The sequence below is a fragment of the Hirundo rustica genome, chromosome 13 (assembly GCF_015227805.2).
Source record: "Hirundo rustica isolate bHirRus1 chromosome 13, bHirRus1.pri.v3, whole genome shotgun sequence".
Classification (NCBI taxonomy): Eukaryota; Metazoa; Chordata; class Aves; order Passeriformes; family Hirundinidae; genus Hirundo; species Hirundo rustica.
Genome location: NC_053462.1, coordinates 6658246 through 6685098, shown reverse-complemented (window position 1 = coordinate 6685098; position 26853 = coordinate 6658246). Strand labels below are relative to the sequence as shown.

General features: G+C 40.9%; 1 protein-coding gene across 1 annotated transcript in view; it reads left to right on the top strand.

Annotated features, from left to right (window-relative positions):
• Window positions 1-23316, top strand: part of MYZAP (myocardial zonula adherens protein) — a 51692-nt gene extending 28376 nt beyond the window's left edge. The window contains exons 11-15 of the mRNA XM_040077837.1: window positions 8900-8983; window positions 9406-9506; window positions 17861-18556; window positions 19210-19432; window positions 20066-23316. Coding sequence (XP_039933771.1) covers window positions 8900-8983; window positions 9406-9506; window positions 17861-18556; window positions 19210-19432; window positions 20066-20203 — 1242 coding nt within the window. The 3' untranslated portion in view covers window positions 20204-23316. The remainder of the gene's footprint in view (window positions 1-8899; window positions 8984-9405; window positions 9507-17860; window positions 18557-19209; window positions 19433-20065) is intronic.
• Window positions 23317-26853: the final 3537 nt, after the last annotated feature.

Below are 26853 nucleotides of genomic sequence, written 5' to 3'. Positions count from 1 at the left end.
TAGTGGGCTCCATTGGTATAACAAGTCCTTTCAGCTCCATGTTTTGTTTTGGAATAAAACCTCATATAAAGCTTGGGCCAATGATTATGATTTATAAATATTAGATTTAATATGAGTTTATCTTGCTAATCCCTTGTAATGTATCTTCTGTTGCCTTCATATACACAGAAAGCCCTCCTAGACCATCTGGTTATTCTGTTTAATGAATGTTAGGTGACCACATCACTACTTAATTGTCAAACATGCCTGCTTCTAACTGCTGTCTGACTGTCTGCTTTTCAGATTCAGTTAAACTTCTATCAGTCTTGACGTCCACACAGCCATAGGGTAGATATTTTTGCTCTCTCCTTTAATCCTTGTGTCTTTTAATTTTTATTTTAATTCAGCTTCCTTGAGAACTGCATGAACACTTGTGTAGCCACATCTATATTTTCACTAGTGAGCTAGCGTACCAGAGGTTTGATCAGGTCAGGTGGTACCAAATACATCAGATATTTAATGTTTGGGGCTTTGTTTCTTAATTTTGTGCTATTTGTTGTTTGTGTTTGTACCATGCTTGTGAAAATATCCATAATATAGTTGTCATGCCCTGTTTGAAACTGGACTCTTAATTAAAGGCCTAAAAACAACAGCTTTAATAATGCAGAGAAAGAGTCGCTGTTCACCATGGGGCAAGAGAAAAAGCATTGCAGATATGTAAGTCCTCAACTATCCAAGCATGTGGTGCTTCTCATCATTTTGTGCTTTTCTCTACGTAACATTAGATAAGTTTTTTTGGCTCATTTTAAGCAAACAGTTGCTAACTATGCCATAGAAGCTGAAAAATTAGCAACAAAAATATTGAAAAGGAATGCTATCTGAAGAGTCTGTTCTGAAGTTAGGTTAAAAACTAGTGAGCAGCAGCACTAAAAATATCTGCTAGAGTAAACAGAGAAGATTGCACTACTATTAAAGTCCCGGAAGACATGTTCATCAGGTTATATTTAAACACACATCCTCCCTGCACTAAATTTAGCTGATTGCAGAATGTAATGGCAAGGAATATCAAGAAAAGTGTAATGAAAAAGCCCTGTTACTTATCATTGCAGTATTTTCATGGCTGGTATCCGTAAAATAACTTGCCATCTTAGGGTTTATGAGGGTATTATGATATTGATAACTTGCATTTAAATAATGAAGAAAAAATAACCAAATAATTCAAAAGCTAGAAATCTTGCTTTCTGAAACACTTAGCTTCTCTGTGGCAGTCAATAGAGTGAGACCAGGCTAACCTGGGAAACTCAGGAGAGAAATGGAAGGAAAGTAAGTAGTCAAAATTATCAGCATTGCTTATGTTTGAAGGTGAAACAGAGCTACTGTATGAGCTGCTGGGTGAGAAAGCCTAAACTTGTTTGACTACGGGATGAGCTTTGTTTAGTATAAATCTTCATATATTGGACACAGATCTGAAGTAAAAATAAATAAGGGGTTTACTCTTCCAGTGTAAATCACAAGGAGTTTATGCTGTTACCATCTCCAATTCAGAGAAATTGGAGAAATGAACATGACTTCAAAGGGATGCTGAACCAACAAGATGAACTGCTTCAAACTCCTATGGAGAACTGTCAGAATTGGACAAGTACTGAGATGAATCTCCTGGCTGAAAAAAGTCACAAAATAGATTGCTCCTAAGCCCTTTTTGGGAAACATGACAGACCGTTTGCAAGTGACAGATGTAGGACATTCTGTGAAAGAACAGCAAGCAGCCAGGAGGAAGTGAGAGAGAAGCTTTGTAGTGGAGTTTTGTGATGCAGCAGGCAACTCTAACACCTCTGCTGCTACTTTGATGACATTTAAAAATGTGTTAGGAGGTGGTGGTCAGTCCTAACTTAGGCATGAAAGGGGATGCTGGCAGAGAAGCACCAAATGTAGGAGGCCATGGAGGTAAAGAGTATTAACACCTTCCTCTTCATAGATCTCATCATGTTGGTACTGAATACAATGGTTATGTGATCTTGGGAACTGAGCCCAGGCAGAGGATGACACTCCCAATTCAGTGTGCTTAGCAAAAAAAAATAATTTGCTTCTAATTTTTTTCCTCTGAAAATAAATCCTTTAATCTCAGGCATGAATAGAATCTTTTCCACTTGATCTGGTCAAACCAGTCATAAATTAAGTAGAAGCACAGAAAATAACTTTCAGAAGAAAAATAAATGGAAGAAATAAAATGGAAGTTTTCTGGACTTGGTGACCTTCAACATCTCTGTGTGTTAGCTCTCATGCACACACATTTTTCATCCTCATAGGGTTTCTTTTCTGTGAGAGCAAAATTTGCTGCTCATTAGTGCACCAGCTGAGCAGAAAGTTATCCTGCATAGTCTTAAAGCCTCATGTTCTCATTAGAGAGAGATTGCAGATGATTTAGGGCTGACAGATTTATCCCTGTGTTGAACTTGTTTGTTAAACAAATCTATTTGTTCAGAGCTTAGTGTAGTACATTTTAAATGTAGTGCTGGCAGTTAAAAGTGCAGGACTTGCACTTGGCAGGTGTTTAGGAACCCAGCCCTTTTCTCATACTATTTGTACAACACAGGCTTTCAAAAAACGAGTGAGGAGAGACAGATGGCCAGCGTGGGTCACCCAAGGCTCAGATTTTTAGCCCTTGCCTTTGTAGCTATCTTTAAGTATGGCTGGGCAGAGAGAGACTTGCAAAGGCATTCCAGGAAAAAGACAGTTTGTGAGAGGAAGAATTTGCAGAGAGACTCACAGGCACAGAGGCACCACAGGAAGCTGCTACCACACTGTTCCCTTCAGGGCTGAAATCGCTCTGTGAGAGGGGTAAAAGCTTCTCTTCTAAGAATCTATTTGATGGGTCAACCAGTTCATCCCATCTCTGCCACTGTAGGGATTGAGACTTTCATATAAGATAAATGAAATACAAACCATAGATTTTTAATTCACAAAATAATTATTTTGTGGCTTGATCTTGATTTCAAACTTGGAGAGTTTTAAGAGAGGTTTAGTTTTGAGATTTATGCAATTCACTTGGAAATGTATTGCAATTTCATTGCACAGTAAGCTTATTTTATATGTAATGTTGTTTCATTGTTGAGAACGAGGAGAGGGAAGGAAATCAACATATTAGCATTCATCTTTTGCAAGCAAGGCAAGGGGGTTGATGCAGATATAGGAGGCTGTTCTGAAGGGATCTGAAGAAAAAAGGATATTTGATTTCATGCCGAGAAATTATCTACAGAACTCAGATTTCACGTGAAATGCCCCTAACTACTGAATTGAACTGTCTCTAGGTCATGGCCCATGAGCTGTTCTCCAGCTTTAGTCTCAGATTCGTTGGATAATAAATGGTGACCAGACACCAGGGAGAAGCTGTCTCCTGTTCTGCTTGGGAAGATACTTGCATGAAAGGACAAAGTGCTAATGAGCAAATGATATCCCAAATACAGAAGATACTTTGTATTCTACAAATGGAGTAGAAAAAGAAGAATTTTTTTCCAAAAAATACTTAAACATGTGAAAACATCTGTATCAAGACAATCCAACTTCGGATATATAGTGATATATGCCTCTTTCAGTATGGAAGAACGGTTTCAAGGTCAAGTAAAAGAAGCCACACGGAAGTACAGCGGAGGAGAAGATGGAATTACCAACAACTGATGCCAAACTTAATAACCAAAATCTGCATTGCATAGTACCTACCATAAAAACAAACAACAACAAAAATGCCAAACAAGAAATGTAGAAAGAGAAACCCACCTTGGGAGCTTGGAGGAAGAAGATAAAGGACAAAACATGAATAACTTGCCACACCCTCCTTCCCCCTCCCCAGTACAAGTGTTTGGCATTCCTCAGTGGACTTGAGCAAGCAGTACCTTGCTTATCTGTTGGCAGAAGTAGACTCACTGCTTGTTTTTGGTGAGAGGGTTTATATCTGCATAACATCAGCACTTTCAGCTGGGAATTGCCAGGCCAAGTCATTAATTAGAAACTTGCTCATTATTAAGGTAGTGCTTAATGAGGTGGGTTGATGTGCAGACAATGAGCCAATGTCTGTAACTCGTTAGGACGCGTCAGCCCCTGCTCTAGCATTACATGGACACCAACCACGGGATAATGTGTTCTTAGAGCTCATTCATTTAGGAAGGTCTCCATGTTGGTGCATTAACCTAAGTCAGTCAGTTGTTACTTTTTCTGTAAATGCAATGTGAGTTTTAAAACACAAAAAGTATGGGTAAGTTGCTCACGTGATTTAAGGAGGACTGAAACACAAAGGTGCTTATTCCTATTCACTGTATTATGCTCCCTGAAAAAGTTTCAACTCTTGTCTAGCCTCTCATAAATACCAGTTAAGGTCCAGTAAAATACAGGACTGAGGAAAATCCTGTTCTCCCTGTACAGCAATTACCTCTGAGAACTCAGGCTAATGTTGCAATGTCTTGTCTGTCTTGTTTTGTGCATGCTGTGTAGCATCTGTTTGTCCTGTGTAGTCATATTTCTGACCAGTTTGTCCATGTCTCTGTATCCGTGTTACTGATGGTAGCCATTAACGGTAGATGAATAAGGAAAATATAAGTATACCTGAATAATATGATACTTAAATATATTAAAACTATGTTCTGGTAAATATTGTAAACTAATGGATAATACTGTTAAGTGGTGACTGAGTTTACCTAATAGCTGGCATTGTTCCAGTCCAGGAGATCACTGTATATGAGTTTAATGCCTCCAAATCTCTGCCTGAGTTACACAGAAGAAAATAAATTTTCCCATTTCAAGGTTTCTATATAAAGGTTCTACATTCAAATACAATTTTAGTTTTCTCTCAAGATGCTTTTTCTGCTTTAATATCTTTGTAATTCTGTTGACTTTTCATTCTAATACCATTAGTCGCATATCCAGCATTTCTTTAGAGACTCTTCTTTTTAGGTCTTGCAATTCTCCAGTTCTCCTCTTGATTGTTCTTCTTAGGTATTCTGTCCATGAGATCAGTTTAATGCTGTTGACTCTTACATCTCACTTTCCATCTTAGGGGAGCAAGATTTAGTTGCTTGGTAGTGCAGGAGAAAGTCAGAAGTGCAGCTCCTCCTAGGAGGTATTTACACAGCCCATTCGAGTAATGTGACAATTGTTTGGTATTTGGAGACTCTAATAAGGTGCAGCAGTGAGAAAGAAAGAGATCTTCATCGATGGGATGGACAAGAAGAATAGAATTATCTGGGAGATGCAGCAAGATAAAGTGACTCTAAATCTGGAGATTGAGGCAGTTTGAGAAATGACCTCAAGGTTTCAGAAGGAGGCAAAAGCATAGAGGTGGTAACTGCAATAGGGTGGAAACAAGGATGAGAGATCTTAAAAAGAAGTGCGTGACCATATTAATCCTGAGTCAGTGGATAAATTCAGGATGATTCACATTCCATGTTGGACCTTACGTGCTGACTCAGATCATTAGAAATTGCAGTGGCTGTGTGAAATGCAAGCTGCACACCCAGCACCATTGGCAGGGAACTTCATGGGTCGTGCCAGGATGGGGAGAATTAGGTGTCCTTTCTCTGCCCGGAAGGGAAATGCCAGGGACTGAGGTGTGATGGCTGAAGGGCTGAGAGCAGGTGATGCCCCTCAGTTGCTGGCACACCAGATAAATTACAAACTGGAGCATAGGCCTTGTAGCTTTGGTCTTCCCAGTTGTGGAATAGTCAGATGTCTCCCAGCTGGAGAAGGGAAAGCAGGAACGATGGATACAGTGGCTTGGGGGAGATAAGAGGGAATGAAGGGGTAGGAAGAAGGGTGACTGCGTGGCCCAGGGTTGCTAAAGTCACATTATTACTGTTAGCAGAAAGGATTGAGTGGGTCATTAATGTAACTGATATTTCTAAGTAGGTTGTCAGTTTTGTTTGAGTGTTTAATGTAGACATCAAGGTTATAGAAATACAGGTGGAAATGTGGAGTCTTAACAATGTAAGTTAGGTCAAGAATTAAGTGCTAGAGAAAGTCTGTCCGGATGTTTCTGAAGAAGGTTGGAAGAGAGAGCCTGAAGGATGTACCTGAACAGCACTTGTAGAAAATTATGAAGAAATCTGAGAGGGTAGTTGTGCAAAAGCCAGGTTTGGGAGCAAGTTGCTGAGTTCAGTGGGCAGAAATTCTGAGGTCTGCAGACACAGCAAGGATGAGGTGGATTATAGGCCATGGGCATTGACCAAAGAAAACATAGGAACATCTTGATGATAATTTTATCCTGGAATCAGTCCAGAAATTACTTGGGTACAAGAGTCAATCCATGGAATTAGAGAGTCTTCGGCTCACACTGATTTGTTTCTGACCGTTATGGCCGAACTATTCTGGCCACCACTCAGGCCTGGAGTTGAGTATTGTGTTTGACCCATCTTGCTTCTCCTCTTCTTACCTTGCGTTCAACCCAAAGTCAAAATCTATTGCTCTGCCACCTGCCAGTTGTTCTCTTGCTTTATGCAGCTTCTAGAAACAAAGAAACTCTCAAGATGTCAATTTGTGGGTTTGGGGGTTTTTAAAATTTAATATAGTAATATATTAATGTAAACTCTTAAGAGTTATTTCTGTTTTTCCTGTTTTCCTGTAACATACCCTCTCAAGGATTAATCAAAGCAGGTTTTCATTCCTGGTGTTAATGGTGTAAGATGATGTGTACTCAAGTCCTTATCCAGTAAATAAACTTACTTTTATAGTAAATTACTGTGCTGGAATGTGTCATCTGTGTCAGGCCACTTGTTCCAGCCCTTGGACTGCAGAAGCTGCTGAGGCAGCTGTTTGGCCACGTGCTGGGGGTGCAGCATTCCTGCTCCATTCTGACCCTGCTTTCCTTCTGCAGTGACCTCACAGGGTGCTGCGCTGCATCCAGGGAGCAGGACTGCAGGACATGCTTCCTGGTGCTGAAAGAGCCTCTCATTTTAGCACCTCAAACACAGCCTCTCTGCTGCATTTATTTCTCCTGAAATGTATTTGGGGTGTGTGGCTGTGTCTGAATTCCTAATGTTTAAAGGTCCACCAAAAGGTTTTATATAGGTTACACAATTCACAGCCTGATCATTCTGTAACCTGCATGGTGTAACCACTCCATTCTGTTTGGCCGCTAGGCTGGGACACGGAGCTTGTGATGATACATTCTCTGCAGAAAAGAAGGCAGAGTTAAAAAATCTGATGTAATTCTGGGGCAAAAGCATGGTTTTAATGGGTTCTGACTGGTACTATGTAAACATGTTACAGAGAGGCTGGAGGTACCGTTGTGTATGCTTCAGTCTGCTGCTCCCTAGAGCATCCTCACCAAAATACAAAATGTCTTTCTGGAGTTCAGTTCTGTGTTTGGGAAGGGGAGAAAGCTGTTTATCAGAGTCTTCCTTTTTGTATTCTCTGTTAGATTTTAAGGTGTCCATGCTCATCTTCGCCTTCAGACTACTCTAATTAACTCAAAAACATCTGCAGGGAGCTGTGTTTCTCTAGCCAATGTGAAAAATAAGCAGAACTTTAATTTTAACTTATACAAAATCTACTTGTATGTGATGCTTGGTGAAAACTATAGTTACACTCAATTTATTTCATGTCTTAGGATATTTCTGTTATAGAATAATATATTAAGGTAAATGCCTGTGAAACACTAGAGTTTGGTCTTGCTTTTGGATGACAGATAATTTGATCACTTATTTGGAAACAGAAATATTTTGTGTTTGATGTAAAAACCAGCCTAGGCAGCAGATGGAGTTGATTATTTTCAATAACAAGCAAGACTGGCTGTGTGTCAGTGTGATCACACAGCTGTGCTTGGCTTTGGGCTTCTTTGTGTGGCACTGATTATTGGTGTTAGTATTATTTCCTTATATGCATAGTAGGAGAACAGAATATTAATAGAAAAGATCCAATTGAAAGTCCTTAGAGAATTTATTTTTTCTAAAGTGGAGTTTATTGGCAGGACTGAAGCTATTCAACCAGGGAAGACATAACTGACTTAATACAGTCATACTATTAAACAAAGTTGGAATTAAATATTAAGATCAAGGTATGTTCTAAGATTTTCTGAGAATGCTACAAGCTTTGTGTTTCTGTGAGTGGAAAACGGAAATGATAATAGCTTTAGACGACATGAGTAGTTTTTACATGGACTTTAAAAGAGAAACAAAAGGAAATACCTGATTCTGAGAAAGATGGATGATGATAGCACTCCTGTATTCTGTACCTGTTCAGCTGAAAACACTGTAAGGTGTTTATGTTTTAGCTTTTCCAAGTAACAACTGATTGTTGTGTCAGTGACGTGATACCTGAAAGTCATGGAGACTAAATTAAAGTTCACTTTGTGTTATAACTTTCCATTTTACAATTCAATATGTGTATTTGTTTTGCTTCATTTTTTTTTTCACAGTTCTGTATGTTCTTGTTTAAATATTTTGTAATTTCTAGCTGTACTGCTGTTGTTTTCTTTATTGTGCCTTGAGTATTTTATCTTTCTCTTTTAGCAGGATGGGAATATTTCTATTAATCACTGTTTCCAGATATGCTGACAAGTTTTACAGTGGTGGTTTTGGAGGGGATGTTAGTGTTTCTTCACAGCATTGACTTCAATAAACAGAATTTTAAAGTGACTGGTGAGAATGCATGGAAAATTTGACCAAAGTACTCAGAAATGGTCATTCTTGCAATGACTGCCAGAAAAAAATGAATGTGTTCTGAGTGTTCCTTGATTTCAGTTCAGCTGTTCTGAAAAATGAATTCACTTTAGTAAAAGTCCACTAAATTTGGCAGCTAAACCAGGGATTAAAGCCATTTGTGAATACTTACAAGTATTCAGTTGTTTCTGAACAATAATATTAAACACATTTTCTTCCTGTTTTCTTCCTTTTCCCATCTCCATCAGGCTAAATGTCTTTGTTTTTCTTCATAGATTGAAATGCTAAGGAAGAAAGTAAAAGAAAAGGAATTATTTATAATACAGCTTTTAGACAAAATCTCTTTCTTAGAATGTGAGGTAAGACATTACTTTTTAAGTTTACATTATTGTGATTATTTTAGGAAATCAAATAAAATTTGAACCAATGCCATCCAGGGCTATCTGGATGTATAATTATTATAAGTATTTGCTGTTCTTCAAATGGAAATTAAACTTACTACACCAGTCGTACAGTCAGGAATGTATGAAATAAAGTCTCAATATTCACACTAAGTTTCTTAACTTAAAATTTTATAATGGTTTTATAACTACTTAAACCAGAAGCTTCTGAATAGAACTGTTGGTTTAATTCATATTATTTCCAGAATTAAGGATTTCTTTATTTTCTCAATACATACTTTTACACTGTTTCTTGTAGGGAGAGGGCAATGTGCAATTTTATTTCCTTGTTTAATTACCTTAAATCAAATAAACTTGTGATGAAAATTATTGTTTCCCAGAATAAAGAATTACAAGATAAAGTGGACTACTTAATGGAAAACCAACCAAAGACCAATATAGAAACCAGAGATACTGGTGTAGAATGTGATCTTCCATACAGGTATTTACTTTTTCTGCTTGTTTGTAGGAAAATTCCTCATAATGTCCCTTATGAGTGCTGTATTAGTAAACCATTTTGCTAATAAACTGTTTAAGTGGATTGTGGAGTTTTAAAAGAGCACTTCACTCCTAGGTGCAGTTTACTACAGTGATTTATGGTTTAAGATTTATTCTTTTCTTAAAGATGCAAACATACTGCAAAGTCTAGGGGAGTAGTTATTGCCAATAATGCAATTTAAGTTGAGAAGTCAGAGAGGGGAGTGTGAAGTTGTGGGAAGTTGTGGCACAGAGTGGCTGCTGGGGACAGCTCTGCCCAAGGCTGCCCAGCACTGGCTTCGGGCACTCCTCACCCTCTGTGCCTGGAGGTGTGACCAGGACCCCTGGGAGAGCAGGGAACACCAACAGAGTGCTGTAGTAACTCTGGAGATCCCCTGGCCCAGGGTGGAGGATTGCCAGGTAAACAGTGCCATGACATTGCCATGGCTGCACCGGAACGCTGTTGCTGCTCTGTAGTGCCAGTGGCTCTAGAGCCTGGCTTTGGGAAGCTCAGGTGTGGTACCAGTGGCTCTGGAGCCTGGCTTTGGGAAGCTCAGGTGTGGTACCAGTGGCTCTGGAGCCTGGCTTTGGGAAGACTGGGTGTAGTGCCTCCCCTTTTCCCCTGCTTTCTCTGCCCTGAGCCTGTAGCAGGTCACTGAGCCCTGGGAGCAGAGCTCTGCACTTGCACTTCAGTATTCCCCACAAGTCGCCAGAGGGAAGGGTAAAACAGGAAACAAAACAGTAAAATAAGGAGGACCACTTCACATTATTTTTATTATCAACAAGTAAACTTGTTCATTGTAACCACCCTGCAAATTGAATAGTTTCATTTGAGGAATGTAAATTAGCATATGAAATCAGCAAGCAAACTAAAATTTCCTTCATAATTTAAAAATAAGTTTGGAGTTCAGCCTAGAGCATATTTTAATGGCATGCATTTTGGAACCTTAAATACAGTGTTTTTTCATTGAGGTTGTCAACAGAAACCTACCTTTTTTGCCCCTACTTGGGCCCCTCTGTACGTTGGCATAACCCCTACTTATCTGATACTTTTCCTCTCTTTGAGATTTATCTCTATGTAGGAATGCATCTCTGCAGTTTAGATTTCATGGAATTACTCTTAATGATTGTGTTCCTAACTGCAATATCACTCTTTATTTCTTGCAGGACTCTTAGTCCTAATAACTTTATTGCTGGGCATTCCACCGTGAGCACCAGCAAATGCCATCCTAGAAACGTGCCAGTATCTATCTGCCACGGTTTTTATCAAATATTCTTTGTGGCATTATAAGAAAGAAATATGGAGCATACCAAGTGCACTGATAAGTTTAATTTTAGCCTGTCCATATCAACACAAGGGCACAAGTTCATTGCCATGGCATTACGAGCCCAGCTGTGTGATACTCTGACCTTAACTCTGTAAGCTTTCTCTTTTCTCCTGAACAGCACAAGCACTGAGAACAGATCTCCTGAAAGTCCGAGGCCGGTGAGGACGTACACCCCGTTCAAGAGAGTGCTGGAATTTAGCACAAAGAGCAGCACATCCTGAGCATTCAACTCATCGAGCTTTCTAAATATGAGCAGATATCTTGCACCTTTGCAGCTTGGTTAGATAATTTTTTATCAATTCATAGAGAAGAGCAGCAGCATGGAGTCTTGCTAAATTTATCCTGAAAACAGCTCTTTAGTAACTTGATACCTGAAGTTACTACTGATGTTAACTGTGGCAGGATAGGGAAGCAGCAGTCAGGCAATGTTGCCTCTTCAGAAGCTGTCTAGCGCAATGTGTCATTTCAAATGCCTGTAAGAAGGACTTATATAGCTGTACAGTTGGTTTTTTCCCTCAATTGTGTTGTAATTTGGTTTGTGTCATGAAGCTCTAATATATTCTGCTGTCAACACTACTGGAGCAGTACCTGAAGTTGTGCTGGTAGAGGGAATTGGTGTGGAAGCTCCTAATCTGCCCAAACTGAGGGTGGCTCACACCTGTCCCAGAGACCTGGTGCAGTTCAGGGCTGTCTTCACCTGGGAGCTGCTCTTCTGTGCCCAGCACTCTTTGTCTGGGAGGGAGAGATGAACTGCGCTGTTTAAAACAATTCCCTCAACACATGCCAGATGAGTATTGTGTTTGTTGCTCAAAACGGTAAGGGATGGAGCAGATTATAATGGAATTTGCTTTCTTGGACTGAGGCACTGGTTTGCACTTCCTCAGTCATGGGACAGAGTGACCATGGGTGACACATTCAGTAGTAATTGTGTAGGAAAATCCCTGATGCTTTATTTATTTACTTTTCCATTCGAGGAAGGAGTTTTCATTAAACAAAAGTTTGCCTACTGCAACCTGCAGCAGTCCCTGCAATTCCAACAGCAATACCAATCCCGAATCAGGATTTGGGGTTTTGAGTACTATTTTTTTTGTCCAAAGCACCTAAAATCTTGACTTTGGCTTCAAAGTAGCAGCAGAAATTACCGTATCTAGTACTGAACTAATTTAAGTATATATACAGGGTATTATTTACATCTTGTTCTGATCTTCCACTCTTAGTGAATTTAAAATGAATTAGGAATATTTTATTTTAATTCTGTTAACATGAATGAAGGACTCTTTTTTTTTCTTCTTTTTTTTTTTTTTTTTTTAATTACAGTACCTGCAACAGAAAACAAACAACCTAGGTTCTGTATGATCAATATTGTTCTTGCATGCAGTGTCAATCCCAGGAGGTGCTCACTTTGCCACAAAGCTTCCCAAGGGGATTGCTTTTATCTCCAGCCTAATGCAATTCAGTCCTGTCTATTCAAATCAAGTACACTTACGAAAGTTGTATTTAAAATAATAATGTTGGTCTCATATTGAACACACAAGAAGATGAGTACTAACTGATTTCAGGGATAAACTTTGTACCTGTGAAATCTTATCTCCATCTAGTGGCTGATACAGCAAATATTTGGACAGTGTCTGTTTTTGAAGAGAAACACTAAAATTAATCCTATCAGGTATATTAATGTCCATGAGGGATGCAACTTTAGGTCTTACAGAATGTCTTCCAGCATTTCTGTGCCCAAACAGTCCCTCTATAATTCAGGACTTGAATTCTGAACCATAGTTTGTGAAAATTACCTTCAAACTTTAAGGATGGAGGTGGTATTTTTAGATAAAAGGAGATGCATGTTGCTGTAAAAAATGTTAACTGACAAGTTTAAAGAAGTGAAAATCCTTTACCCCTCTGATTTTGGCCAGAATTCAGAAAACAGAGCCTGATGACTGAGGTGCTCCATGAACGGTAGTAGAGGGCAGGGTAAGTATCCAAATAATGTTTTGACACAGACTTAAAGGAAGTTCATTCTACTTTTAATATACTCCCGAGGATCTCCTGAAAATGCTGCAAGTTGTTTTAACTCTGAGACTTGCAACATTGTGATAATCTGCTCAAGACTTTACCAGGAATGCAGCAAGGCCTTAAGTTTTTACTGTAAATGTGTTCTGTGTAAATTTTGTCTTGACTGTTTGATGAAATACGGTATTTTTTTCTAAACCAAATAAGGACTGAAGTCAAAGCTGTATTTTAAAAGCATTTTGACATGGGGTGAGCTGGATGACCATCACTTGATTGGACTACTGGTCTAAATTTGGTTGCTGTGAAGAACAGGAGAGAAACTGTCTTTACATCATTGTGTTACATGAAAATGTAGAGCTTTACAGTCAAATGAGCAGTAATGTAAATTAGCATAGATAATAACAAACCTGACTGAAAAGACTGTAACACTTCTGTATAAATTTTCTCAGTTTGAGACTGAGTTAATTAGTACTATCACATTAGAAACTAGTAAAATTTCTGTAAACAGCAATAAAAGCCATATAGAAAGGGCCCATAAAGTACACTAAATATAAGTCAATTGTATGACTACATTTGTACCATGATAAGTATTCTTTTGTGATATATTCCAGATACTCTGGAAAGTATTTTGGGATACACTTTTCATATATGCTGTACAAATAATATATTACATTGTATGCTTTTAATACATCCGGTATGCAGGACATGAAAAGGATAAATTGCAATAAACACCGTATTTAAAGTTGTTCTGTTGTGTCAACAATCTTTTAGAAATAAACCTACCTTAAAACGTTGCAGACTCTTGCTGTTCACAACCTTGTTTGTTCCAAACACATGGGAATGGAAAGCGGCTCCTGCGGAGCCCCGATGTTCTCGTCGGTGTTTCCCTTGGCAGACAGGCTCTTGAGAACAGGAAGGCACTCCCTGGCTGAAGACTTTCTCAAAGCCAAGTCACAAAAGTAGATGAACTTTTTCATGAAATAAAAAACTACTGACTTGCACAGGATAAACAAAAACTGGGCAGCACAGCTCTTGGAAAAAAAACTCAACAGCTTCAGATCCTCCAGATAACATCTGAATCCATCTGGGATGATGTTCTCCAGTCTTGAGCAGGATGAGACTGGAATGGCTGTGGCCCATCTTTATTTACAGTTTAAATCCACTTAATGACAATACAGATTTATTCCTAAGACTATAAAAATAAAGCAATCTATGTGTCAGCTAAAGAAGAGGTTGTGCAAACATGACAATCACAGTGTCACAGGTTTGTAATGCTCAGAGAAAGAAGGTCAAGTTTTTAAGTCAAATAATGCTTCCCTTTTCCCTGAGCTGAATCTGTATTCAGCTCAGATTGCCAACAAACCCTGATAAAATCTTGTTGAGATCGGCAGTGCTTGGTGCTGAACCCACAACATGGGATTCTGGGAGCTGGATACCGATGCTTTTCAGAGAGCTCTAAAAACTTGACATCTGAAAACTTTTGCATGTGGACACATGAGAACTTCTCTGTGCACGAAGTCTGTAATTCTGCACAGGAAATCCCTGCTCCACAGAATGGAGATGTACATGCTGAGAGTTTCATTCCACTTACATTTCACTACATTCTTGTTCAGCCCCTGGGGCTATTTCCATGTGTAAAAGAAAAAAAAAAGTGCATGAGAGACTTGCATTAAGGCCCTTCCAGCCCTACATCAAGCACAGCATGGAAGGAACACAAGAAAAGGACACAGGAGCCATTTACAACCCAAGGTATGTGAATACTGTCAAAAGAAAAAGGACTTGGTGATTTAAAGAGAAAATATATAGAACTGAACAACTGTGAGGTTACAATATTCTGTAAAGGCATGTGATATGTAGGCAATGCAATGATCTGATGGTTGCTTCCCAGTATGTTGATAGGTATAAATACATACAGATTGGCTTTTCAAATGTTTAGGGATTTTTTTTTTTAAGAAATAAGGTTAAAGAAAGATTTTTTTTTTTTAAGGAAAATAAAATGAATTATTACAAAGGTGCATCATGCTGATAAGAAAAGAGTCTTTTTCTTAAGTAAAAATTATTCCATTAAATTCCAAATACTCATACCATTTTTTCTTGTTATTTTGGATGTGATTTACATTGTATCTGTAGCTTGTTTATTTTATCCCTTTCCTAGTGAAAACAAGTAACATTTTATGAAGTTGAAGAAAGCAGAAGACAATGACTACAGCTTTTCTTGTAGGAATAATACTAAATTACTAAATCTGTATTTCCTTCTTTAAATTTGTATCGAAATTGATGCTGTCTCAGTTGCATTGCATCTAGATACTGCCCACCTGTTCATAACCAAGAATCTGTTTTTTCCAGCGCCTTCCAAATTTCAGCTATTTGTTCATCATTCTGGAACTGTGGGTTACCTGTAAACAGACAATGTTACTCTAAAATTTAACACTCCCGAACTGTAAAGATGAACTATATTCCCTCCCAGTGAACTTGGACAAATACAGACTTAGTGAACAGCATTCCTGGTCAGGTACAGAATGATCAGTTGGGATTCCCAGGAGCCATGTTATTAACATTTAATTATCTTCATTCTTTGCTCTACTTTTTTTTTTTCTGTTTATGCAGTTTAGTACAAAAAATGAACCCACTGTAAATACTAGCATTGCTTTTCTGTTCATGTCGTAAAGCAGCTGAAGATTTCGTGAGAGCAGTGGTCTAATGAGATTGTTCCTTCTAGATTCTCATTTCCCTGTTGGCAGGAGCGGTTTCTATGCCCAGTGTTCCCACACTCTCCTATCTGCAGGATCAAGTGCTCCTTCTTGCAAGATGCAGAAATGTGACACAGATGCATGAATTGAACCTGTGTAACAGAGGTACCAATTCAAAGAACTTGTGTCCTGTAAGGAAAAACTCAGTGATTTCCCTGAACTCTTAGGCAAAACACCCCCCACACATGATCCAGGTAGTGAAACGGTCTCTTCAAGTAGTCACTGGATGCGTTTTCTCACCCTGACTGTGGTATTTTTTCCATAGGTAGCTGCCTGCTTGATTAATCTCATTTCCCGCGGCCCTCAGCCTTTCCCTCGGCCGTCCAGCTGCGCAAACAAAGGGCCAGGCGGACATTTCAGAACGCTTCCTTCTCCAGTCCCTCCGGCTTGGCCCTGCCTTTGTCCCGCTCGCAGAACAACGGCTCTAACAGTCCCTGCGAAATGTGCCTCCACTTCTGCTCGGATCGAGAAACCTCCACTGGGATTGACTTTTAAATCTCTGGGAATCGCCATTCGCTAATGGCCCACTGCCGCTACCCGGAGAGGCTCTCTGAGGGCAGGTGTGCCATTTCAGGAGCCCTGGAGTCAGGGCTGGCCCACAGGCAGGAATCCTGAGCGGTTCTGGAATTCTTTCTGGGATGCTGTGGCCCCCCTGGAGCCTCGGCAGGACCCGCACCGACACGAACACGCACCGCCTCAGGCACGTGTGACCCTGCAGTAAAATTTTGCCGATTATTCACTTTAAAAATGTGGTTGGAGCATATCCATTGAAAAGATGCGTATTTCACCAGAAAAAAGTACTTAGATTTTAAAATAAAGTATAGTAAATATAGCATAACATAGGCAAGGAACCCCCTGGATTTGAAAGTTATCCATTGACCAAAAATTATAGAAATTCCCAGAATTATGAGAAAAATTGTTTTCATGCTTCGCTTACTAACTTCCACAGCCAAAACATGTCGAAAAACTTAGAATACCAGACTGGTCTCCGGGGAGGAGGAAAAGTCGAAGTCTGCTGAAGTGCTACCCCAAAAAATTGCAAGGTGTCGAATTGCTCTCAAACTCAAACCCACAGCCTTTCTGCGCTGCTCTGCGTGTCACACGTGCCGTACAGGGCACAAACCGCAGCTTTCCCCGCTCTTGTTGCAATTCCCGGACGACGAAGGCGGGGCCCCAGCGGGGGCTGAGCGGGGCCCGGCCTCCCTCAGGGCCGTGCGGGGCGCGGTGCGGGCTCCGCGCCGTCCTTCGCGATCCCGGCAAGTCGGGCCCTGCCGCCGCGCCGTCGCTTCCGGCAAGATGGCGGCCGGCGGGGCGCTGCCGGGTGCCCATGGCGGCGGCTCCGGGGCTGCGCGGGCGGGCGCTGCCCGAGCTCCGCGAGATGCTGAGGCGGCAGGAGCGGCTGCTGGCCGACCGGTGAGGGCAGCCGGAGCGCGGGCGCCGAGGAGCGAGCCGGGCGTTCCGCCGGCTTCGCCCGTCCCCGCCCGTCCCCGCGCGGGCGGCAGAGGACGAACCGCTCGCTCCCGTTCAGAGCCTGCGGGGCCGGCGAGGGCGCGGTACCCCCGGGCTCCAGCGGCTGGGGATGCGGGGCAGCGCTCAGGTTGTACATGTCACATGTACATGTGGCCCTGCTGCCTGCGGGCGCAGGAATGGACGCCTGTCCAGGGAGGAAAGGCTGGGAGAACTGGGATTGTTCAGCCTGGAAAAGGCTTTGGGGTAACCTAATTGCGGCCTTCCGGAACCTGAGGGGAGCTTGCAGGAACGATGGGGCAGAACTATTTGCAAGAGTATGTAGTGACGGACAAGGAGGGAAGGGATTCAAAGTGAAAGGGAGTAGGCGAGATACAGAAGGAAGGAATAACTCTCTGTGGGGGTGGTGAGGCACTGGAGCAGCGGCTGTGGCTGTCCCATCCCTGGAAGTGTTCAGGGTTGGGTTGGGCTCTGAGCAATCTGCTCTGGGGGAAGGTGCCCCTGCCCGTGTCAGGGGGTGGAACGAGATGATCTCTCAGGTTCTTTCCCACCCAAACCATGACACGGCTCCTGTGTTTCACTGACAACACGTGGTTAGTGCTGTGCTGCAAGTGCTTTGCATCTTGCCGTTTCAGAAGTTTCGTATGTAAATAAGAAGCTGATGTTGCAATGTGAAACCTGTCCCACTACCCATTCTAATAAAACTTCTGTATCTCAGGTTGAAATAGGATTGTTTATAATAATGTTTGTTTGTTTGTTTGTTTTAGGAAGTTCATTGCTAGGCTTCCAGATAAGGGTAAGAAGATCTCTGATTTTGCTGAAAAGCTGAAGCTTGCCATTTTCCAAGAGGAAGAAGTAGCCAGGACAGCTGAGCTGTTATCTGCTGTCAGGTTGGAGTTTCAGGCAAAACAGGAGGAAATTAATACAAGCAAACAGGAAGTTGTCCTAACTGAGGACACAGTGGACAGTTCAGATTCCTCAGTCTTTCATGAAAACTCTAATATTAAAGACATTTCTGACATTTCTGCTGAAAGGCAGGAGGCAGAATGCATTGAAGAAGATGTCACAAACAAAGCTTCAGAAAATCAAAGGACTCAGAGGAAAAATAACAAAGTAAAGACTGTTACAAAGGATCAGAATAGTTTTTGTGACGTTGTCTCCAAGTCAGCCACAAGCAATCACCTGAACAATGAACAGCAAGTCTCCCAGAGCGATACTGAGGATGGTACAGAAAGTACAGTTGCTTTGGACAATAGTAAAGAGGCCTTGGTTGATGCCTTTCAAAGAGTTACAATCGCAGATGGGGAAAATAGTGAAAAAATACTGGAAAAAGAGCAGGATGTGGCAGAACATAAGGGCAACGTGTTTGGAAGCCGGCATCCCAAGACACCACATTATATTGAAGTTCTAGAGGCCAGAGCCAAGAATCCAGTCATAAAAAAACCCAAATTTAAAACAAATGTGTAAGTATTACGACATAGAAGAACCTTTTGTGAGATACCTGATGTGCATAAAATTGGAAATGGTACAGAACAGGCATGATGGCTTTATTTTCTAGTGATGATTAAAGAGATTTAAAGTCTCATGACTCAGAAGATTCGTATGTTGGTTCTTTAGCTTTAAATGCCACAGAATCTCAGTACTGAGCAGTGGTTTAATTCTACCCATTTCAAACAATTGTCATGAGTCTTCAAAGAATTTCATAGCTTAAGGTGTGAAACCACTGAACAATTGGTAAAACTTTTGGATCAGTTCTAGAACATGTAGAACTTTTTTGCTTTTTCTGCACTTTTAGGTAAATTACAATTTATGTTGTCTGGTCTGGTACCATTAACAGTTTGTACCTTGTGTGGCTCCCAAAGCATTGCTACTTCAGTTTGCTAATAAATCAACAAACCAGTTTGATTCACTGTCAGGAGTAACTTGTGATATTGTCTCTTTGTGGAGAAATAGTTCTGTTTTTTCTGAATGCTGTTTACTTTTTATTTGTCTATGTTTTCGTAGCACTTCAGATACATTTTCAACTCCTATTTGTTAAAAATAAGTTTTGAAACTGGGGTTGTTCAGCCTTGTGATACAAGTTTGGGTGACAATGTAGGTGTTTTGTGTCTTCCAGACTATCAGGAGAGCAGAGTGGATCATCTCATGGTTCCTCATCCAGTCGATCACCTGGGGGATTTGGCTCTCCAGTTCCTCCAGAGGAGAGACGACTCAGAGATAAGAAACACTTGGATGACATCACAGCAGCTCGGCTGCCACCACTTCACCACTCCCCTGCCAAGCTGTTATCCATAGAGGAATCCATAGCAATTCAGATACAGCAAAAAGAAGCTTATGAGGTATGAATTTACAATTTGGTCTGAAAATGATATAATCAGGATCACTCCCAAGAAAGAAAAGATAAAGGGATCTTGTCATGATGGTGAAGAGGAAAATGAGATGGGCAGACTTTGAGGAAAGGCACTTTGTCTTTCAATTCTTTCAATGGTATATTGGCCTCTGAAAGTATTAGTCCTACATTAAGCACAATCTCTGTGTGTTGAAATGCTGACCTTATTGCACTTCCTTCACTCCCCTCTTCATTAAAGAGTTTTGGCCCTTGCAGAAATGGAGGCCTATGAGAAGGCCTGTTATAATGGATTTTGACTCTCCAGGTAGTGTCAGGCTAATGTTTAAATTAGACACTACTGTAGATATGTTCTGTTAAAATTGACATTAGTGTATCACAGCTGGGGACTGCCGCTTAAAGAATTTCAACTCTTACTAAAAAGTGTGAAATATTAATAGCATAGTTATGTATAAATGTGAAGAGAAACCTGAAATTTCTTTGCTAGTTACTACAACTTTTAATTAAGGCCACTTTGGAATTACTGATGTTATGATGTCAAGTTTATATTCTAGTATATTAGTTTATTCATGAGAGTGACAAATGAACACTTTTTCTAACCTGTGTATTTTTTTTTCTGACATAGGAAATGCAAGCCAAGCTGGCAGCACAGAAGCTGGCAGAGAGACTGAATATAAAAATGCTCAGGTTTGAACCAGAGGGAGAGGCCTCAATGCAATACAGAGAAGTGAGAGATGAAGATTATTTTTCATCAGAAGACTGAATACCTGAGAGGGTGTCTGTGCATGAGCTGTGTAATTGATCTTTATGCAGTACTTCTTAAAACCCAAACCTGAATATTGAAAATGCCTCATCTAGTCAATTTCCTCTTAAAATTTTCACATGACCACTCCAGGAAGGGTTCAGTGTAGACATCATACATATACATGTCACAATTATTTATCAGTCTCCTTTGGGGGCTATTTTTTGAGCACTTGGGGCAGTTAATCCTTGTGGAATGCCCCACAGTTCTCAGCTTTAGCAAAGTGAGCTCTCTAATACAGTTTTGCAGGCTCTGATGGGTCAGCTACAAGAGAAGGTTTCGTCTGTGCAGAAATGTGATTGCAAAGGGCTTTGGCATGAAACATGTCCTTAAAGTAAGCTGAGATGGCTGTGAACTGCTCACATGTATGACAGTTCTTGTCTTGTATAAATGTGAGCTACTTTTACCTATTTAATATTACCTTGCTTTTATGGTATGGTGAAAATACCTGCCCAGAGAGTTACAATAAATACCTGATCTTTACGCTGTAAGGTAGCTTCTAATCACATGAGAACCTGTTTCGGTGCCTGCACCTTAAAATAACACTTGCTGCCCTTGTGTTGTAAATAGGTAAGAATTTAAAGTTACTTTGTAACTCAAATTCCGTTTGGGCTTTAAGGGACTCTGCTGTTTGATTTTTTGTTATTATGGCAAAGCACATCAAGAGATCAAGTTAATCTGAAGACTACTATTTTTATTAAAGATTTTTACGTTTTTCTGTATTTTTGTATACTGCTTTCATACTTCGGAGGTACTATTTTTCATAGTCCAGTACTGTAAATTAAGAGGTCCATCCTCTGGTTTTCTTAGAGAAAGACAAAATACAACCTTCCTTACAAGACCATGAATAATAATACGCATTTTGAAAAACAAGACATCTTACCTTTCTTTCACCTGACAAGTAACTAACAATGGTATTTTCTCTGTGGACTAGGATTTTCTGAGCCTAATTTGAGTTCAGTTCTTAAAAACAAACCTCAGAGATTCCTTGTATAGCCTGGTATCACCTGTTTTCCAAGATGTTGCCACAGCTGTGTGTGCAGGGCTGTCCCTGGCTATGTACATGTTCCTGCAGGAATGATATCTTTGGAAACCAAGGCTGCTCCAGCTGCAAGTCATTCAAAAAGCTGCATGGGTTTAAAATGTGGGAGGAAGGTCTCAGTCACTTCTTGAGTGCGGGCAGCACTTTCCTAGAAGGCAGTAACTCTCTCCCAAGTACTCCACAAGCCCTCCTGGGCACAGTCTGCACAGTCCTTACCCTGGCACTGCAGCTGACAGGTGGAACTGCTGCGAAGCTAATTGTGATATTTTTTAACTAGGTCATCTCTTGCTCTTTCCTGAACTCTTTCCTCTTGCAGCCTTCTTGTTCTCATTGTTCATTGGCTTCTCATCAGCTGCTCTTCCCTTTTTCTCATTAGGCTCATCTGCTGTCACTAAACCCAATCCATATTCTACAGCCCTGCACCAGCCATTCCCTTTCCTCTGACGTGCTGCTGTGTGTGTCTGTGTTTAACTCCTGCCATGTGTCATGCATCCTCCTGCCTCTGCTATCGTACCTTGCTTTCTGGAACTCCATCTAAATACCAGCTGTGCACCTGGCACCTCCTGTGTGCTTCACTCCCTTGAATACCTCACAGAGACCTCAACGTCTTTGTGGTTTTGCCATGACTGCTCTCCTGAGGCTTTCCTTATTTCCTGTTTTGGTTTCAGACTCAGCAGGTGTTTGTCATTTCCAGGCCTTCTCACCCTTCTATCTTCTTTTCATACTTGGGGGTTTTTTTTTCCCTCCTCTCTTGTTTATGCTCCTTCTTCATCCTCCCAGCTTCTCACCATCACTTGCCTTTGTCAGCACAATTCTTTGGCTTGTTTTCAGCCATTCACATTCATCCCTCATCATCCCTGTTGATGACCCAGTGGATCCCAGTTGTATCTATTTCTATTCAGCACATGGTTCTGACTCACTGGCCAGAGGAGTGATCTCCTCTTGTGGATGCAGATCATCTCTCAGATCAAGGCTTTCCATGCTGCCAGGTGCATCTTGTCATCAGCCCTCCCATTACTGCAGTCTGTACTGCTCAAGGACAAGCAGCCTCCTAACTCTATGGACTTTCCCTTTGCTGTTTCATGAGACATAAATTACCACTTTCAGGCTGTTTGCATCTCTTCCCCTGGTTAGCATCCTTGCCCTTATCCTGTACTGACTGGGCTGTCACACCTCTAAGATGCTGTGTGTGTTTTCTCTGTGCTGGCTTTTCTGTGCCAAAGGAACTCACACAAAGCTGCACAGTCAAGGACTTGTTTTCTAGAGTACTGAAATTCACCTCTACCTAGGCTTCTGCTGACCACACGCTTCTCGCTAAACCAACTCTTTTCCTTGTGCTATTAACACATACTTTTGCTCTCTAAACTTTGTAAAGCAGAGGCAGTTTTCTTGATCTTTATTTTGATAGCATTCAACATGTTGGGCCTTTGTCAAAATGATCCCTGAATGGGCAAACTTCACCCTTAAGGGGAGGTAGGGTGGGGTGGAAATCACTGCGGTAACAGGTGAAGTGCATTATGTATTTGTTAAACAACTAGCAGCTGTTCAGTGCAGTTTTGGGGAGTTCTTGTGGAGGAGATTAGTGTGTGAATACAAAGCCAAGCTAAAGGTATGAGTTTTAAGTTATTATTTAAAAGTTTGTAACACCTAAAAGCTTTCCTGGGGGCTGCTGCTTCCGAGCAAAGGTATGCACTTTGATTTAAGGTTCTGTGAATGATAAAAAAGCAAAGTCAGTTTTAAAAAGTGTCCTATGTTAAGGAGGATATGCAGTCTTGTAGTCTGTGAAAGGTTATAGTACAAGAGGATCATGAAAGGATTTGTTAGATAAATCATGAAATGGTTTAGTCACATTGAAAAAAGTTCCTGATTGAGTATGGCATTGCTGTTGTGTATTTCATTGTTTCTCAGTTCCAGATCATTTCAAAATGTATATTGAGAGCTGAAGAACTTGTTCTCTGTTTTGAGAATGGACTGTTATATTGGAATGCGCTGCTAACACAGTAAAAATAAAGAATAGATAATTAGTTTTGAAGTTGTTCACATGAATAATGTTTTGTTTTGACCATGTAAAATTCAGAAGAGAATTGGAACTGTTTTGTTTCAGTGTTTCACAAGGAAAACACAGAGATGGAACGAGGAAATGACTGCTATATAGAAAGAGAAAACTAGGAATGCAAAGGGATGAGAAAAGAGCTCTGAGACCTAAAGCTGGCCAGTCTTGTAGGTCTGAGAGATAGCACAGAGACACAGCTTGACTGTGACCTGTGAGTCAGAGGGCTGTAGCATGTGATGCAGGGATCTGTGCAGCACCAGCTGCAGTCCCTTGATTTCTGCATTGCTGGGAGTACCTGATTCCCAAACTGCTCAGAAGAAAAGCCCTGTAACAGATTTTCTGTGTGGCAGCTTTAACCTTTCCTGAGGGAGAGAACATGCAATCTGGTTTGCCTGCTATGGTGATAACATTATCTAGAGGGTTTAACCACCTAAAAATTTATCATAAGTATTTGGGAAATAAAATTTGAAGAAAAACCTACGTGCTGCTGGACTTTATTTTTGGCAGACTTTGAGACTAACTAAGGGTAGAAAAGATAGTAGTTGCTTTTCCTGTTTTTTAGAGTTCTGTTGATAGTGTTCTGCCTGGCTTGTGGACTACTTCTAAGGGCCACGTGATCAAAAAAATAAACATCAGTGAGCTCCTGTGTGGAGGAAATGGGGCTGGTAAATTGAGAGAATTTGGGAACTGTGGCTCTGTGCTGTGGAATTTCTGAACCTGCCACAGGCACACAGTATCAGGAGTCAGGGAAAACAATACCCAGGCACTGCTGACTGCTGAATCAAAAGCCGAGAGGGGAGCCCCTGCAGAAGGCGGTGGCGGTCCGTGAGCAGCCCCAGGCAGGGGGTTCGGGGTCTGTGTGTGGAACTCGCAGACACCACAAGCTGGCAGCCTTTAGCAGCCTCCCGGCGGCCGGACCTGGCGGCCCGAGCTGCTGTCCGTGTGGATGTGGCTGCTGCTCTGCTCCTTTGTGCAGCTCCATTGCAGGGCCAGCTCCCTGCATCAGGAGCCTCAGTCATGCGCCGTGCTGGGTTTTGCCAGTTTAAAATTAAAATTATCTGCAGCGGGACCCGGTTCTGGCACGGTTTGGGTGGTGGCTGGCTCATCCTCTGCCTTTAGCAAGTTAGTGCCTGCAAGGAGTGTACTTGGGCCAGGGGAATTGCAACTGGCCTTTATTACAAATGGAAATGAATGGCATAAAGAGGACAAGTTGAGGGAGTACTGTGTTGGAAGAAGTTGTGTCCTACCCCGTGGGCTCTACTGTAGGAAAAGGCAGCTTTTCTCAGCTTTCCCAGCCCTGCTTCTTTTTCAGAGCAGGATAAGAAAGCAGCGTAATTTCTCCAAAGTATTTTGTAAGGACGATTTTTTCAGGGTGTAGGTGTTGCATGTTGTGGCCTTGTTCCAGGGAGGTGCTAACTGACCTGTATTTTCCATGAGTTTGTGGTTTACAGGTTGGTTTGTTTGTTGCGTATTTACTGCTTTTAGGGTGGTATGTGTGGAGATCACCATTGAGATTTCCTGTTCTCCTAACTTTTGGGTTTAGGTTGTGAACTCCCATGTTCTGGGAGGGAAAGGGAAGCTGAAACAACATTTATTTTGTTGTGGTGGTGTTTGTTTTTTAGTCAGCTAATGATTGTGTTTTGTTCTCATTCTCTGCATGCTATGTCACTGCTGCCACTGTGGTGGGGAAATGTTAGCTGACTGCAGCCCAAACATCTTCCAATCACACTGACTTTTCATGGGACATGGATGTGCAACTGCATTGGACCCCTTTGTAAATCCATACTGTAATTATTATTATTATTATGTATGCAAAGCTTTAGAGGCATTTAGTCATCTCTTGTTTAAAGCAACTGTTCTGATCACTTGGTTATTAAGCTTTTACTAAATTGCCCCTTAATTTAGTGAAGCATGAAAGCTCACTGTAATACTGAATTGGAGTCAAAGCTTGATTCCTCTAGGAACATTTATGTGCAAGTGCTCTGTTGAACTGGGATATTGGCTCTGTGTTTTGTTTAATCTCTGTGTGCAAGGCAATTTGTGAATAAGAGTTGTGAACCAGTTACTGGATGTGAGGAGACATAAATGAGCCCAGTGAAATGTGTGTGGGAAGCAAATTGATTTTCAACTTGCGAGAATCCTTGAACTAAGTATTTCACTTCTAATCATGTAAATATGAGTGAATGTGTCCTCCAGCCAGCAGTAAGTTTAAGAGTGGTTTCTTGACAGAAAACTTGTAAGAATTTGTATTGACACCCTCATTGCTTTTCTTTCAGGTTTATATTGGGGACCATAATTGTGTCATGCATGAACTGGCAGATTTCCACTGAAATCATGAGGGATATAAGTGGAGCCATAATGCTTAATGAACATATTCCTATTTCCTCCCTCTCTCCACACAGCTGGTATTAATGTACTTGCTTATTAGATCAAGACAGTGATATAATGTGGCAAGTGGTTGCAGGCCAAGGTTTGCTGAGTCCCTGAAGCTGAGTACTTGATAGGAGATATTCTTTACACACTTCTGAATAGAAATTTCAGTTGTAAAATTTCTGTACATTTTTTCTTTTTTTTTCCCCCCCTAAAAAATGTTTTCTCAATTGTTACTTGATGACAGTAACATACACATTAAATGTAGTCTGTGGTGGGAGTGCTGCAGCTCTGGCTGTAACAGCATGAGATCTGTTGCACCCATTTCTGAATTGAAGCTGTCATCTGCACTGCCCAGCCTGTGCTGCACTGGGCCCAAATACTGACAAACCTTGTACTGCAGGATCACAACTGAACGTGGAGGAGCAAGGACACCCTTTGTAGACCTTGGTGAGGGAGAATGTGAGGCCAAATGCTCAGCTGTTAGGGCTTTGCCTGGTAGGTGGATACAACTTCCCAAACTGACACTGCAGGGAGACTGAATTACACTGTCAATGAGATTTATGTTCCCAAGTCATTTAAGCCGTTTTCCATTGAAGTTGCAAGGTGCCTATCCAATAGATCAATGAGAACTAAAATTCCTCACCAAGAGAGGAACCTGGTATCAGTACCTGGGTACTCACTTGAAAATATGAAATAGCATTGGCACTCTTTTCTTCAGCCATCTTACAGCTCTACTTCCACTTACATTGAATTAACATAGTTTTTCTTCTGTTTTCTTACAAATCTTTAAAAATGAATCTTCCAGAATTTACCTACAATGAAATGAGCCCTCTGATTTTGGGTAACAGATTTTATATATATATATATATATATATATAAACATGAGATAGGTTATCTGATTATTATTTGTATTTGAATGTATGAAACCTTCAGAGACTGTGTGATAAGCTCTTTCTGTTTCGGTCACTGTTACGAGTGGTCTGTGTTGTCTCCTGATTGTTATAAAAGTCTTGATGTAATTGTGGTTTCCAAAGTTACAGATCCATCAATTCCATTTGTAATTATGTGTGAAATTATTTTGTCATTGACTTTCTCCCTGCTCTTTCCTTATGGGGGAAAAAAAAACCCAAACAAACCCAAGCC